The sequence below is a fragment of the Vidua chalybeata genome, chromosome Z (assembly GCF_026979565.1).
Source record: "Vidua chalybeata isolate OUT-0048 chromosome Z, bVidCha1 merged haplotype, whole genome shotgun sequence".
NCBI lineage: Eukaryota > Metazoa > Chordata > Aves > Passeriformes > Viduidae > Vidua > Vidua chalybeata.
Window position 1 is genome coordinate 45,248,536 of NC_071570.1, and position 17,209 is coordinate 45,265,744.

The window sequence follows — 17,209 nt, forward strand, 5'->3', positions numbered from 1 at the left end:
TGTCTCTCCGAGGAGAAATGCGTCGTGTTGCTGGGTTGCAGCTGTGGGTCTACATGTCTCCTCTGTTTAGCTAGGAGGAGTACAAGGGTGACTGACCTGAGCACTTCCCTAATGCCCACAGTGGGCCCCAGGAAATATGGCTTCCCTAGGTTGAACACCACAATTGGCTGTACAGAACCCATTGTGTGTGGCCAAATGCCTCTGAGCCTCCTTGTTAAGATATATAGTGTATAAGAAAGATCTGTGGGGAGTCTCTGGATGCTGGCCTTTCTGTGGAGATAAAATGCACTGCATGGATAAAGCATCCTCCCCAAAAAGGATGTTTGAGGGGGAACTTGGAGCAATCTGAGCTGAACTGTTTTTTCTGCTTATATGTGGTAACGCACATCTGGACAGCTCTAAGCAATTGAAAAGCATCAAGGGGCTGGAGAATTTAACTCACCACCACTGGAGAGGTAGCTGGCCAGTCCCTGGTAGGTCATATACATTTTTGCTGGAGTGGCTGGGTCGGGTACCGTGTACTGAGCAGCCATGTCAGCACAGATCACCCAGAAACTGCAACAAGATCCATAAGATTCAATGTAAAAATCTAGCAGCATGAAAGCTTCAAATGAGTGTCCTTCATTCAGGGCTTGGGCACAACTTCCTCAGGCATGGGCATGGCCTTTCTTAATGCAAAGTCACTCTCATTAAGTAATACAAATCTGTGACATCCCCTAAATACTGCCAGTGATTGCTGCTGTCCTCTGGTCCTCAACTCTGCTGTATGGCTACGCTGTGACTGGGGCAGTGCCCTGACCCTCCTTCAGTTCAGTAAGTTTTTTGCCACCCATTTCTGTACAAGCAGATAGCCACCAAACACAATAATGAATGTTGTTTCTTGGCTCCCTGCTAGCAATATGCAGGGTGAGCTCACCTGCATTTGGGCTCTTTTGGGGTCAGTAGCTGTCCCCCAGGAAGAGGCAGGGACCTGGCTCTCCCCTGTCTATCCCTTCCAAGCAATATGGGCACAGGAATGTCTGTTACAAGCACAATAATAGTTACAGCCCCTCTGCCAGGCTGGTGAAAAGCTGTCACAGAGCCTTAGAGAACTCTGTGTGTGTCCATTTGTTCCAATGCCCTTCTCTGTTTGGTATCTGTTTCCTTTGAATGCCATCCACATTTCAAGACTGTTCATCAAAAATTACCTGGATTAGTGAAATGTGGAAGGGTCTTCATTCCCTTCCTTGCTCAGGCTGGGCTTCCCCTAATCCTGCCTTTGCAGAAATAAAATTTGCAGCAGCTTTGAGACTCTGCTTGTTTTCTGAAGAGTCCTTTCAGACATCCTCCCCCTTGCGCAGTATGGCATGCCTGCAAAACTTCATTTGCCCATTCTCAAAATATCTTGGAGCGCTGCACTATTAAGATGTAAAAGGTTCGTAGCCACCTGCTAGTGCTAGCATATTGGAAACCACAGATTTTCTGTTTTGCACTCAGGAAACTATTTAATCTCTTTACATGCTGTAATTCCTTGTAGTAATTTTGCCTTGCCTTTTGCTTAGGCAAAACTCTAAGCTTCCTGCCATTCAGGCATTGCAATTGCATCTAAGAATTAACCACAGGTTTTCCTCAGAAATCTTGCATCTTGACAGCCTTCATTAGCTCCTTTACTTGATTGCAATTAATTTATCTAACCATTCCATCAATCAAGATTTGACTTAATAATTTTATGCAGTAGTTTTGTGATGGACCTAAACCTGAGCCAGGTTGTGAAGAAACTCAGGGCTCAAAAGTGTCTAACCTCTAGTTTCTAATCCAATACTTTGTCTGAGCTTCCCTTTTAGATGAAGAAAACCCAGCCATTTTGTGTATTCAGAGTAGATCATCATCCATGTGCCCCTCATCTAGTACCTCATAAGAGCAGCTAGAGCTGAAAGTCAAGAGAGCTCACCCAAAAAGCTTCACTCGGCCTTTGGAGGACGCCGTCATTGTGCCATCTTCCTCCACAGTGTATTCAGCAGAGATGTTGTCCTGAAGGAAAAGGCCTTCTGGATCCTTCTTGGCCAGGGCATACCATTTCCCTGCATACTGTCATGGAAGAGTATTAGTATCTGCATTAGCCACCATGGCAAGATTAGCACAAAAACAATTTTGTGATCAAAGTGCCTTTCTAACTCCCCACTGCCTGATAAATGCCAGTCTGAGTTTGGGAGGGAATGTAGCACACAGATGCTGCAGTGCTGCCTGATGAACCCTTGCCTCTGTGCCAGAAGAAGTGGGTCTAGCAGCTCTGCACTGCTCTGTGTGTGTAGTCCTGGTGAAATAAGACATTCCTGTCACAGTGACCCCACACCAAAAGCATCTCCCATCCTAACACATCTTGTGAGAGTCAGACTGGTTCTTCTCTGTTCCTGTTCAAGCCCCTTTTCTTCCATGGAATACCATACCAAATTCAACAATATCAAATTGCAGGTACAAAGACTGTAGCAAGCTGACTGGAGACAATCTTTGTGGCTGCCAGGGGCCACAGTTGATCTCTGATGGGGAAAAGGGTATACTCAGCAAAGCAGAAAATGATGACTACATACTCAATTTGTGTTTTGGGGAGAGTAACAGCAGAGAGAAATGGAGTGAGGTTAAGGGAAAGAAGACGTCCATGCAAAAAAATGGGCCCCTGAAAATGTACAAGTATCTAGTAAAATGAAAACAAGATTTTAACAGGTGACTGGCAGAGAGGAAGACCCTTGAAAGTTAACGTTATCAGTAGAAATGCTGAGAAGAGCAGGAGCTAGCTGTGTTAAAATTGATTCTGCAGTGAAGCTAATGACATCTGTTAGGCAAGTTATGTGCTTAAGCCTGCAAAGCTGTGATGCCCAAACACAGGAATCCAAGCAAAAGCTTTGACTTTTTAAAACTGTGATATTCCCAAAGCTCTCCCCAGACATAATTTGTTTCCAAAGCAAAGCCAATCTTGTATAGACAAAGTACTCGCCATATCCCAGCTGTCCCTAGAATTGTGGTGTTTGCTGACCATTAGTTAACATAGGTACTAACACACATCTGGACCTTTCCAACAGCATATTAGCCCTCATTTTCTCCTCAGAAGCACAAATTATGTGTTTAAGCAGGAGTCAGTGTTCAGCATACCAGACTAGGTAAGATTTCCATTTGCTATGGCTCCCAAGAATGACTAGTGGTGGGTGGATGCAAGTGCCCTAGGGTTTGTGCTCGAGCTTCCTCTCTAATGTGGATCTAAATTGTCCCTTTCACGTAACTGCTCAAAGCTCAAAGTTGTGCCAAGCTAACAGAAGATGAGCTCTAGTAACATCCCTGGCTTTCAAGCCCAGTTTTACTGTAATGTTCAGAAGGTTAAACAGTACTGAGAAAACTACAGGAACAGCATCAGTAACACAGAATATGAAAGAAGTAAGCTTTTTGTTGAAGAACCCCTTTAGATGAACAAAACTCGTAATCTGGAAAAACAGTTTATATGTAAAGCTTCTTCACATGTACTATTGAAGTAACTGTAATTACCCTTTTTGGATCAAAATTGTCTTTCACAGAGAAAGACTCCACTGCACAGGTCTGAGCTAGGCTGTATTCAACATTGTAGAAGACTGAGGCCAGGAAAATATACTGTGTGTATTTCATTCTGCAAGACAAAAGTAAACACGGGGTTTTATTTCATGCAGTAGATGGAGCTAGCTAGTGCTACAGATGCATTTCCATCATTTTAAGACTAGTTTCTTTCCATACTAGCTCTTCCATTGATATTGACAACCAGTGCTTCCATTGATACTGAGTCATTGTGGTGCCTAAATTCAGCCAAAACTGAACATCAATGGCAATTTTACTTTGGAGGAGTATTTTGCTTGCCAGTAGTGGTAATGCAATTCATTGTATTTTTGTATTATATATCAAGCCAGACTATGGATAAGGTCAGTAAGAATTGGTAAAAAATTGAAATGTTTTGAATTTTGTTTTCACAGGACAAAAAATGTTCTAATGAGCTCTAGTAAAGCACTGTACATTGTAAAGATGTTTTTTCTAATTATTTCACAGTGAGTGTCCACTTCACTTTCAAGCCAGTGAAGCTGTGCTCTTTATCTCCAGTTCTGCTCACCAAAACAGGCCTTTCCTAGGTGTCTGCTCTAATGGCAAAATGCACCTTGATATTGGCTGCCCTCTGATCATTCCTTCAACAAACATGACAAATACTACTGATTTTCTAGAGGCTTGATCTGTCATTACAGCACAACCACTAGGTGCCCATGGCTGTTTTTCTCCTTGGATATCCCGTCTCATCCATATCCCAGCATATTTGTTTCTCAGACTTCAGGAAGAGAGAAACTTCATGATACATTCTTGCAGAGTATTTGACATTGAATACCTTTCCTGATGCCAAGACAAAACAGTTATCTAACACCTGTCAGCACCAACCAAGCTGAGCTACCAACCCAGAGCCCAAACACCCATGCAGTTACACTAGGCTGTTCCTAGCTGCTGCCATGCAAGCTGCATTTCCCTGCTGCAAGAGATGTCTGATCCACCTCTGCTGAAGAGAGACCTACCTGCTGAGTAGAGATGTTGGAGATCCTTGAGACTACTCTGCTTCAGTCTTTGGACTGCAGGTAGCAGGAGGGTTTTGTGTCAATTGCCCTCCAGCTCCCTTTAAATAAGGAATCTGCAAAGTCACTAATTGGTTATTTTTGCTAATGTGCCTGAATAAAACACTTAATCTTGGATAATCCATTATGTAAAAACCAACTGTAATCCTCACACTGGTGGGTCTGACTGCTATACTAATACAAACACAGCTTTTACATAATGGAAAAAGCTGCCCAGAAAGCTAATAAATCTGATGATTTGATTGTACTACTGTTTTGTCTCGTTGAAGTCCTTCTGCCTCTAACATGTTAGGAGAATAAGCACAGAACATTAATTAGAGAAACACTTGGGCTATACACATGCATCTGCAGAGGCACGTGTTCTGTCAACTTGCATGGAGCAGGTACATAATTACCTCTTCTCATACCTCCATAATCAAATTAAGGTGATCCTTTCAAGAGTAGGAAGACATTATGCATTACTTACGTGGGGGAGGGGACAAAAAAGTGCAAAAATGCAGTTTAGCCTTCACATTTATATCAGAATCTTGAGAGTCCTCAGTTCTCCTGTGCAATTAAACATTTTTATGTACATTCTTCCTAGCTAATTTTGTCAACATTTCCAGTCACAGAAATACTTCATCTCTCTCCTTCCCAAAATGTTCCTTCTAGTAGCTTCTCATGGGAATACAATACATCAGAAAAAGACAAGAAAGCAGGGATCACTAGAAGAGTACTTTTGACAGCAAACCATGCCTGCCATTCTCAAGCGCCCAAATAATTTCTCTAACTACAAAGGTTGCTCCTGAACTCTTTCTCCCAGGCTCACCTGGGAGATCTAAGATTTCAGACATTCAAATAGGAGTTGATGGTACTAGCAGTTATTCCTCACACTGGGTGCTAAGTGCTGGGGAGCCTTGGACATAACCACTAGGGATAACCCTATAATTCCTATGGAGTCAGCCCAGGAAGTCCTGAAACTTTTGATTCTGATCCAACAGTCTGGACTTCCAGAGTGAGGCTAAAGCCTTCTGGATGTTTTGGGCTTGCTCCAGTGATCACGTACTGCCTCTTGCCCAGGACTTCTCAAACAGAAGCACACAACTTTGCCCTGCAGTTGGTTTGAACTCTGTTACTTTACAGGCAGCTTGTTTAGGGCTTGCCTGGAAGCATCTTGCCTGGAAAAATCTGTCCTTGCTTGCTGCTAGAGGCAACTTTGATTTGGCCTCTGTGCAGCTTCCATTTACACTTTAGAGGGAGGCAGTGGTACTTTGCATGCAGTGTAGTGACTGAACCTATCCTATTCATGTCATCTGCGTGTCTTCAGAGGCAACTTGGGCAAGTCCACACACGAATGAGCTCGTGGTAACTTGGCCACTTAAAGAGTTGCAGAAAAATTAACTTCTTAAACTGCACTTCAGGGCTAGATGCCCATTAGATTTTAAAGGGACTGACACAGAATATAAAACACGCTCTTTCACCCTGACAAACTGCAGTGTTTTCTGTAAATTAGAAGGCTTCCAAACACTTATCACTTCATCTGTTTCCAACAAAAGAGATTAGTTTATGTCCATGTGAGACATAGGTGACACTTAAAGCCATGCTTAGATGAAAGACTTAATCCCCTGGGGATTAGACACATGCTAATAATAGCTAATCACAGCACAAGATTTTGGTTGGTGAGCATAACATCTGTCACTGCATTTTTTGCTCTTTAGAGCAAGAAGAAAACAAAATCAAATTTACCTTCATTTTTGCAGTATTATGGCTATTTGTACTGGGCATAGGGGAAAAAGGGGGAGGAATCAAAGCATTGAAACATATTCCTGGGTTTGTTTAATTTGATGTAACATGAAACAGATTTTATAAAACAAAGATGCCCAAAGATGTGTTTGGTTGCCAAAGAAGATACCCAAGAGCCTGTTCCAGACTTGCTCACCAAAACTGGCTGGTTTTTATTAGAAGTGATGGCCTGACTGTTCAGCGTACTGAATTCAGCACAAGGATCACTGGTAATTTTAATGACATGCAGCAAAACAGGTATGCAGATGAGATGGTTAATCTTATCTTCTTCCCTATCCTGTGAAATACATCACCAGCAGTTTCAGATTTCCTGCATCTAGAAGGTCTTCCTTTTGCCTTATTATTGGAATAAGCATTGGGTAAACTGCTCAGGGAATTGCTGCAATTGCAATGCCATTTCAGATTTAGTAACTTGTACTGCTAGCTCAGCAACTGATGGCATAGGATGAGAGCTCTAAATATGCTCCTGCATTAGGCACTAATTTCCCTGCTGTCCAGTGGGTGATCAAATTGTGGGTTTGTTTGCCAGGGCACTGGAGAACAGCTACAGGTATGTGCATTCAGAGTCTCCCTGGACAGCTTCTGCAGTGGTTATTGCACCATGAGTTGTGGGCACTTGATCCTCCTGCATTCAATCTAATTAATTTGTGCTGCTGATGCCAGGCTATTTTTTGGGGATGTCACATGGCAGTGCCTGCATTGCTGGAGAGCACACATCTCAGTCCCAGGTTTGCCAAGGGCTGAGAGGGCAGTGATAGTCTAGTCTGCTCCACTCCTTCATGGAGGCAGGACACAGGAGAAATAAAGCTTCCCACAGTGGGACACCACATTTAGGCTGTGGACATAGAGGTTTTCAGTTTCTGTGACTTCTGCTCAGAAATGTGGATCTCTTCCAAGGAAGTGAGTTGTGCAATACAGATGAAGAGGAAATTGTTTGAAGTTTGTTCTTCTGTGGTTCAAGGGTAAGATTCTTGGGTGTGTTATATAATTAGGTTAAAAAGGCATCATAAATCAGGCCTTAGGACTTTCAAGGCAATATTCAAATACCTCACAGTTTAAAATGACAGGAACTGAGACACAACTTTTTCTTCTGAAAAATGATAGTGTAATTCTTGCTGAATATATTGACTGACAATTGGCAGAGCAGGGCTTCACGTGCTCTTGTGCACACAACACATCTCAGAAAAAGATACACACTTTTCACCCTGTTTTTGAAGTGAAACAGGAGGGCTGCTCAAAGCAAGAGAAGTCAAGAAGCATGATCCTTTCTGTCATGATGGGCAGTAAGCCTGGAGGGAATGGTTTTCTTAGAGTCTTGACAAGAGCTTGCCAGAAAACTTAAGTTCCCTCTCTTCCAAACCCTTCCATATCATGCTGCCTTGCTAGAACAGGGTGAATGCAGGGCTAGCTAAAATCTCTCCTTCAGCAGGATCTTACCACACAATGACCTGCTGGCCAGAGAAGTAAATTTAAGGTTTTGTGCCATCTGCTGGTTTCTGCACAACTGTGCAGATTGTAGCTGTAGCTCGATCAGTGAGCTGCTGGATTTTCTCCCCAGCCACGGCAGTTTCCCAAATGCCCTGTGGCTAATCTTTACCAAAAGATAATTCAGGCCTGAGGCAACCTCATGAAAAAGAGACTACTTGGGGCCATCAGATAAAAAGATGAACTTTTTGTTTGTAATTTTCTAGTACTTACTATAAGGCATACTGTTGACATATCTCTATACCTATCTAATATTTACTACTGCTAAACGGATCAATTTCCAGACATTGGCACGTTTATTCATTTTAGTTGCAACAATTGTTCAAAGATACAATATTTGCCTTTTTCATTCCAAGCTGCCAGGTCCTGGAGGGCAAAGACCAGCCCTTTCAGCACAAGAAGATGGGAGAGCCTGCCATTTCATTGTGGACAAGGAGGGAGGCATCTGCAAATAGGAAAGGAGCTCAGTTCTGTGGAAATAATGTCTTTACACTTGAAAAGATCTCTGATATACCTCTATGGTCGGATCCTATTCTTCTCTTGAGGGAAAGTCAAGGGGAAGGCGAGAGGAAGGAGATTGCTTCCTTCAGGCAGAATGAGCCTTTCCCACATTTTGAAACAGAGTAACATACCAGAGTTAATGAAACACCTAGTGTTATTCCCAGGATGCTTTCCAAAAAGAAGGCGGCACAGAGGTCATGCGAATATCCCTGAAGGTATAAACCATGCATGTAGTATTTTTTCCTTTTCTGTTCCTGCAACAGAAACAGCTTAAGACAAAAAAAAAAAAAAAAAAAAAAAAAAAAAAAAAAAAAAAAAAAAAAAAAACAAAAAACAAAAACAAAAAAACCACAACCCAACCAAACCAAACCAAACCAAACCAAACCAACCAACCAACCAAACAAACAAAAACAACAACAACAAAAAAAACCAAACCAAACCAAACCAAAACAAAACAAAACAAACAAAAAAAAACCAACAAAAAAAACAAAAAAAAAAACAACCACAAAACCAAAACCAAAACCAAACAGGAGTAAATCTATAGGTTGTAAGTGGTTGCAAAGCATGATGCAACAAGACACCATATGTCCACATGTTTGAGATAGTAAATTCTGCCTCCACATTATTGCATCAGATTATTCTAATGGGATATATACAGCTCCTTACACAGCATGCATCTTAAGGTGCTTTACAAAAGTGATACTGGCTGGCAACGAGCTTGAGTAGTTATGGGTAAGCCAGGGTGTCCATGCCAGGCCTGATGATGGATTTAAAAGCTAAAACCAGAAGCACAAATTACAAAAGCCAAGGAAATCTGTATGTGCACACAGTCAAAAGATATTGGCCAGGCACCTGGCCTTAGTAGGTGTTAGAGGACATCGTTTTCATGTGGAACAGAAGCTGCAAGGAGGGAAGGTTTAGGTCAGAGCACCTTTCTGCACTCCAAAGGGAGGGCAGCTGTGAACACAAGGCTGATTAGTGAGTCACAGGGCTAAGAGAATAAGCAAATGCTTTCACATGCAACTGTACTTCAGATTTCTATATCTGCTTCTTCTACAGGAGAAATGGATGGAAGTATGGAGTGTGGGGAAAGAGGAGTTTTCTAAGCTGTCAAAAATGATAGAATGAATATTTTTTTCCATGGAGGATTTGTTTGTTTGTTTTATTTTTTAAGCCTCTGATCTTTAAAGCTGCAAGACCTTAGATAGACTAATCATTCCATGGACATGTTTTTACCATGGCACACTTCTCATCACTTACATAGAAAAATTATTTATTTTATGAACAGAAGTTGCAGTCAAATCTCAGAGTCCCATGGTTACCACCTCTGTAAATTTACAACTGGAATACTCAATCTGAAGATCAAGTTACATCTGCTTCAGACAGAGCAACAAGCTGAAAACACTGAAAATTGCAGGGTGGCCTCAAAGAGAGAGGCCCATTAAAAATACCACCACAGCAGCCACCTCTGCTGTAGGAATTGACACTAAGCATCCCTCTGCCCACAAGAAGAGAAGGAAGAGGAGGCAGGCCACAATGTGGCCCAACATCACCAAAACCTCTGCAGGACTCCCTGCAATCCTGTGTCTGCAGGCCTAGCATGGGGAGCTGTGGCCACTCCTGTGAGGACCAGTGAAACTCCTGTATGACCACTCCTGCTGCTGGTCTCTGGAATATGACTAATTGCTTTTCTTTGCTGCAGCCTTGTGTCTGCTAGTGCTGCAAACCTCTTTATATTGTTCTGACAGGTGCACTGAGATTACACAGACACTTCCAGCTTCTTCTTGTGACTTTTTGGCTTGAATTTGTCTTACCCATGGTGGCTATGCTTGTTCCCACCCTTCTGGTTCCACAGCTTTTTATAGACTCAGTAGCCCTTTTTAATTCCTCATTACTTGCTCTTCCATTACTCTTGAAGTTAGAATCATATTCTACACATCCTTTTTCTGTTTACCATCCTGTTGTCTTTTTTCCCCCATTGTGGCCCACAAATAATTTCCCTCATCTGTCACGCTGTCCTCTTGCTCTGCAAACTTCTGCCAATCTTTCCTTAGAGCATCATCTCTTTTCTTCATTGTTTCTTCATGAGACTGCATAAGCAAACTTACTTCTGGATACATCTGAGCACATATTTTGTGTCATTAGTGTTCCTTCTAAGAGTTTTTGTATGTCCTACACCACTGTGCTTTCCTTAATTCCATACCCAGAGCATTTTGGAAAGAAACTTAGGAAGTATTTTGTGCACATGGCTTGGTTTGAGAAGAGTTCAAAGATCTTTTTAGTCCTTCATATTCATAGAACATTTGATGAATGAAGTAATCTTATTCAAGGTCCAGTGATTTGTGCTAAGAGCTTTGGATACAATCTGTCAATTGAAACACAATAAACTCATGTACACTTACAGCAGAAATTGCCACTGCTACGATATTGTAATATTTTTTAACACAGCCATCTCTCAATCAGATTAAGAATAAGAGAATCTGTGCATATTTATTTACAACATATAGAAGGAGGAGGAAGTCAAGAAGGCACATCCAGCCTGTGGTGGATGTACAGGCTCAGGTACATTTCTAGTCTTCTAGCATGGCAGAGATACATTTCCTCATAAATATCTCTCAGAATAGTAACAATCAGACTCGACAAACACCAGACTGACCTGTGTGCTCTCAGAAACCCATGCCCCTTCTACAAGAATCATTCAGACAGAAATCTCTGAATAATTCCTGCAATTCACCAATGCAATACAAAAAGTTGTATGCTACTTTTAAGATAATTCTCCAAAGGAATTAACAAATTGAGGGCTGATGTTCCTTTGTCATGACAAGGTGGAGTCAAAATTCTGGCAAAAATGCAAGCACATGACAACGTGCTTCCCCTTTGCAACTGGACTGCCAGTAGCACACTTTCTCCTGCACACAAAAGTGCAAGGGATTTATGCATTATTGCAAGCATTTCATGATCTGGCTACAACTCAGCTATCATCTGTCCTGCCAGCACGGAAATACAGCTCTAGCATAACCAGCTACTGCTCAACTGCATTTTCTGTAGAGCTAGAGTCTGCTGCTGTGCTCCTCTGTGTGAGTCAGATTGCTGTGTTTCTGTGTGATAGTCAGATTGCACTATAACAAATAAGTCTCAAGCTGTGCTCATGCACGTGCTCCAGCTGTCACTTGTCCCCATGGCTGCCAACCTGCATCTCTGTCGGGCTCCAAGCAGCTCCAGGGGCAGGAGCCTGCCCAGGCTGAAGGATATTCTCCAGCCCCTGAGCTTGCAATGAAGGGAAGCCCTGATCTCTGCACCCCCAGACTGGTGCCATCCCCAGATTGGCCCCGGTGCACTCTGTCAAGGTCTGGCCCCAACCAGCTTGACCACTGGTGTGTAGACAGGGAAGCTGTGGCAATATCCCACTCACTGATGGCTGCACTAGCTGGGACCACAGGCCAGGATTGGGGCCCAGCAGAGTCTAGGATGAGATCCCAGGTGGCAAGGTTGGGCTGTGGTGGCATCTAAAGGTCCCTGGAGAGCCACAGAGGGGAAGGACAGGAGGAGGATGCTGAACAAGAGCCATAAGGTTTTGCATGCCAGCCCTCCATGTGATAAGTGACAATCCATGTGCAGCTGAAGGAGGGGGCCAGACTTTGGGGGACAGAAGAAACCCTGGCCCAAGAGGGGTGAGAGACATGGCTCTGATCCTCACTGGGCTCCCATGGCTGCAGGCAGGAAAGCTTATTCTTGTATAGAAGCAGGTGGCATGAGAATATTATGTGGTAAATCAGATAAGCTGCAATCTCGTTATGCCAACAGATGAGTGGGTCAGAAAGGTTTGAGTATAGCTGTCAATACAACACCCTGTAAGGATAATGCCTAATCAAATTAGATTAGACACTTGCAGCTCCCATCCCCACAGCTTCTTGTTTAGGGGGAAAAACAATGTTCCCATGTAGAAGGAACACAAAGCATCTTAGCAGCCTGAGCACTCTTGGCACTTCCCATCCCTAGTTTTGCTTGCCAGGCAGTGTTTGCCCCCATTGCTAGTCCCATAAATGGCCCTAACATTACTGCTTTTCCTGGGAAGTATGTTTTGCACCACATAAGCCAGATTATTTTACTCCATAAATTTTCAGTAATTTTAATGTTAGGACTAGGGAGAGACTGTCATATGAGTTGTTGGGAAGGGAGGAATTTTAGTCCCCGAAACTTCACCTTGTTTTCCCAGCTACCAGCTAAGCCTTTGGGACAGCTTAAATATTTAAGGTTTCCACTGGAACACAGTTTCAATTACTTCTACTGACATGTGACATAGCAGGGGTCTTATGCCAATTCTCCAATTTGTATTTAAAGCTATTGGGAGCAAGTCTGTGCAACCACACTTGTTCAGATGTTATTATGCTGTGTGACAGTCTAGTGCAAGTTTCCTAAAATAGCACCCTCATCCTCCTCCAAAATCCTCCATTGTCTGCCTAAAGCCATTCAAAGAACATTATCCTATTGCAAGCTTAGACTGTATCTACTTCAGTTATCATTGTTATGCCAGCAATGGCTGTCATGGTGTTGCTTGAATATCCCTGAAAGCCTAGGGAACACTTACGCGTCTTTGCGTCATGCATTTAATTCTGAGTACATCAGCCCACTAAAGGGTTGCTCTGGCCCTGCTGCCTCCATTTGCAAAGGTCATTTAGATTTCCACTGCCATTCCTGCATGGTTTCAATTGCATGGCAATTACATGGCCCTGGCTTGCCTCAAGAAATACTGCCTCAGTTTCTCCACTTCTGCAGCTATGAACATCAGTACATTAGAACCTTCATTCTTCCTCCTTGTTAAGAGGAAATTTTCTTGCTAAATTTCAAACACTGAGTGCAGAAGCAGGAATTGATCTTGGATCTTTCATATTTGGAGCCTGGAGTCTGGAGTATCATGGTCAGACAGTTTTTCTTCTGAATGTTTTGAAAGAAAAACATTCAAAGAAAAACTTATCTTGAACTGAACATAAACTTTCACGCCAAATGAAGTATGAATATCTGGAAGGTTTGGATCCAAAAGAGTGCCAATTTTGCTTCAATATGAATAGTTCAGGCTTTTGCAATTTTTCAGTTCCCAAATCACAGCTGAAAAGCGCATACAACAATTTTCATAACCCTTAGTGCATCCACAAAACATTTTTTTTCTGTCAGGAAAACACCACATGTTGTCAAGTCCAAAGGACCTTCTGTTCAGATGTAGGGCATCCTGAGTACATCCTCTAACTGCATAGTTCTGTCCTGTGATATCCACTTCATATCATTCCTGGACATTTGATAATTCCTATGATTCCTGCACTTTTAAACATTTCTGAGAAAGGGCTATTTCTCTCCTTCCACAAATGTGACCTGGTACAAGGAGGATCATAAAAACTGCCAAGCAACAATATGCTGGACTGTAAGAAGAGCTAAACTTCACTTCAGACTTTCTTCAAAGACTTGGTGAGAGAAAACTTCGTTCCTTTGGGATACCAGAATCCAAAATGTGTTAGTCTCCTTGAAAGACATTTAATTGGTTTTACTTTAACCTTTTTCCTCCTTGCCACTGTGGGATGAAACAAGGCTTGTATTTTACCACATACTGGAAGGGCCCGGATTACTACTGAAGGAGAGACATTGAAAGGCAGAAGGCAGCCTCCAGCTTTCCTTATGTTAGTCATAAATAAAATTACTCCCATCTTGGAGGTTTACACAGCTACAAGTGAGTTTTTACTGGTGTACAAGCAATGGTTTCCTTACATATAACTGGCCTGACAGGCCATGGGCAGGACAGCTGGACCCACAGAAAAATAATTTTCCCTCCAGCTCTAAGAAATTGTTTGTCTATATCAATTCTAGATGGCTGGTGTGCATCTCTTCTGACTAGAAATGCTTCCTGGGAAAAAGGATGACACCCCTGTTCCTAAGGGTATCTTAGATAAGGTGGGAGCAATGTCTTCCCACTATTCTGGAAGGCTTTTCTCTGCAGGTCTAAAATCTACTGTCCTATACGATTATGGAGAACCAACTGTTCCTTTTTTCTTAGCCATAGCCTTTTATACAATGGGAGACTGTTTTGTTAGAAAAGAGAAGACTCAAAATGAGACATGAGAAACCTCGGTCTTTCCTCAAAGATCACATTTTCCCAGTGCATTCCAGGTAAGACACCTGTTTAGAACAACATGGCATAATCTGTTATGCAAGAGAAGGTTCATCCTAATGGATGTACACCTCCTTCTGCCTGGAAGTCTTGACAGATTGTGCAGCCTTTGTTAAGCTGAGGTAGTGGCCCATCCCCATGAATTCGCCAGGTGACTGCTCTCCACGTAAGTAGGACTTTCCATGCCTCCTTGGTGAATTCTAGTCCTTTTGTACTGAACACAGCTCTCTTCAGTTTTAAGATGGTGCTCAAATACATTTACAGACACCTGACCATGGCTTACTCACTGGCTTAATATTTTTACACCTATCAGTGGAAATATCGACATGTTCTACATCAGTTAAAGCCTCCACAGAGAATCGTATTCAAGAAATTATACATTTCATTAGTGAGCTACTTAAACAAACTATTCATCTTTCAAATACATTTGCCAACACCTTCTCACTATCTCATCTAAGCCCTCACTGTAAGACACAAAATATTGTGTTATTTCCTCATCAGTCAAGAGTTGTGACAGCCATTACTTTCCTTCTGTCCAGACACTTCTGACTCTGCCATAGAGGAAACTATGCTGTATTACATAGTTTGCCCTTGACAAAGGTTATTATTCGTCTCTTCTAGTTATGTAGATAAACAGGTTTGTTTCTGTATTTTCTTAGAAACTAAACTTTAAAAATGATCTACTGTAGAATTCTCCAGTTCTTTCTTTTTTCCTGTTTTACTGAAAGGATTATTACATCTACTTTTTCCTAGACTTTCAAAACCTCAGAAAATACTCCATTAGTTGTCAGAAAAAGTAATTAAGAGTTTAGAGGTTATTTTAGACAACCTTCTAAAAACATCATTTCTTCAGTACTTTTCTTGATATTCTTGCTCTTCCTAATATGATAAACAGAAAATATTCCTTGCTTTTCATGTCTCTAATTTAACCTCATGTTTGAGCTTGAGTTTTCTGACTTTCCATTTTTACTTGTCCATGGTATTTTTATACACATCTTCAATAATTTCACTACACTTACACATTTTCTGCCAGTTTTTCTTCTGTTTAAGATTAACAGGAACCCATAATTTATAAAATGGCTTGCTTTTTCCAGTTTGAAACTTTCATTTCCTGGTCTCACTCACCTGAGCTGTCTTCCACCTTCATTCCTCTGCTAGTTCTAGCTATTGCCTCCAGTCAAAATCAAAGAAAATTGCCTCTTGCTCTTTCTGCCACCCTTTGTGCACAGAAAACTGCTGCAACACGTGAAACTTTGCTGAATAGCCTGCAACCTGAAGCACTGCCACCCCTACTAAAATTTCCTGTTTCCACCAAGCCTTCTGCCTGGGACAGTCCTCACAAAAAAGCTTCATGCACCCCATTCTGGAGGCCTGGAGCAGCCCCCACCATGCCACATCTGAGGAGGTCCTTGTTCCTCTGCTGGAACATCATTGTGGAATGCAGTGTGGCACATAACACCTCCTTCAAGTGTTCTTGAGCAATAATTCTATTTTAATATCCTGGCTGAGAATTACCACAAGCCACCTTCCTCCCAGGCATCCACATTTACATTTGGGCTGGATTGAACCACTTCTGAGAGAAGTGACAATATTCACAGACACAGGCAGGCTGGGCCCTTAGACCCCTACTCCTTCAGCAGGTCAGTCTTGCTTATTTTCCAGCAATGTAGTAGATGGAATTCACCCTTATTCTCCAGTAATGAAATATCCTATGCATTGTTTAATTCTTCTGAAGTGTAACGGTCTCTGTACACTTTGCCTCTCAGCATCACACTGACCCAAACCTGCTGTTCGCAGTGTTGTGGCTTCATTGATGTGAAACAGCTCCTGTTCCTCACAGCCATAATTCTCCCCCTTTCTCTACTGATAGTGGTGAGGGAAATATTTCTACCTTCCCAGTTTGCTTGGGTTTTGTTTGGTGTTTGTTTTTCATTTTGTCTGCAGGGCCTCCCACATTTCCTCAGAGTGCTTCAATTCAGCAACCCCAAACAGAAGATCTCCAGATTCTTTCCTATATGGATGCTACTAAGAGGCATGTTTTCTTGTTGTGGCTCTTGCTAGCAAGAAACAAAGACCACAGACCTTGCCAATTCAGTTCAAACCCTGGACTAAAGCATTCAGGATTGGTGCTTCCCTTAGAGAACAACCCTTACAGGAGCCATGCAATAGTAGAGAGAGTCCTAAAAGAGCACTGTTACTTCACTATTTTTATTTTGGCCACTGGGTTATTTTGTGAAGAATGGACTTCCTACTATTGCTGGGAGCTGGGAGAACAGAAATAATAAGATGGTCACCTTGTTAGCCACGGATTACACCCAAGCAGTATATATTTAATTAGACTTTAAAGAGCTTATTTCAATGTTAGGAGATGTGCTCCTTCCCCGTTGCTGCTGCCTCAACAGAATTGTTTCAGTAAGTGTTCTGTTTATCAAGAGACAGGACAGTGTTTTTAGACATTGTGAGTACTCAGTTTTTGTTTGCAGTTAGATTAAGAAGAGGAAAGTTGACTCAAAGCTCTTGTAGAGCTTATCTAATCTCTTTGGTTGAGAAGATCTGTCCTCCCAAAGACTCACCTTCAGCATTATAAAGGAATACATCTTCCTGATGACAAGCTCTCTTTGCAGGGACACTTCAAACTTGGTTAATCCAGACACAACATCTTCTGTTACAAAAATTT

General features: G+C 42.1%; 2 protein-coding genes across 7 annotated transcripts in view; one reads left to right on the forward strand and one right to left on the reverse strand.

The window, feature by feature from the left end:
• The window catches only part of IDUA (alpha-L-iduronidase), a 55,698-nt gene extending 50,844 nt beyond the window's left edge, over window positions 1–4,854 (forward strand). The window contains exon 14 of the mRNA XM_053968712.1: window positions 4,042–4,854. Within this exon, the coding sequence (XP_053824687.1) occupies window positions 4,042–4,121 (80 nt within the window). The 3' untranslated portion in view covers window positions 4,122–4,854. The remainder of the gene's footprint in view (window positions 1–4,041) is intronic.
• The window catches only part of LOC128802396 (purpurin), a 48,871-nt gene that overhangs the window by 2,456 nt on the left and 29,206 nt on the right, over window positions 1–17,209 (reverse strand). For 4 of the 6 annotated variants that reach the window (XM_053968717.1, XM_053968714.1, XM_053968716.1 and 1 more), the window contains exons 3-5: window positions 3,514–3,631; window positions 1,931–2,067; window positions 443–555 (exon numbers count right to left, since the gene is read on the reverse strand). In XM_053968717.1, the coding sequence (XP_053824692.1) occupies window positions 443–555; window positions 1,931–2,067; window positions 3,514–3,630 (367 nt within the window). In that variant the 5' untranslated portion in view covers window position 3,631. Of the gene's footprint in view, window positions 1–442; window positions 556–1,930; window positions 2,068–3,513; window positions 3,652–17,105; window positions 17,156–17,209 lie in introns of those variants that run through there. The other 2 variants (XM_053968721.1, XM_053968715.1) reach the window with 2 other exon arrangements.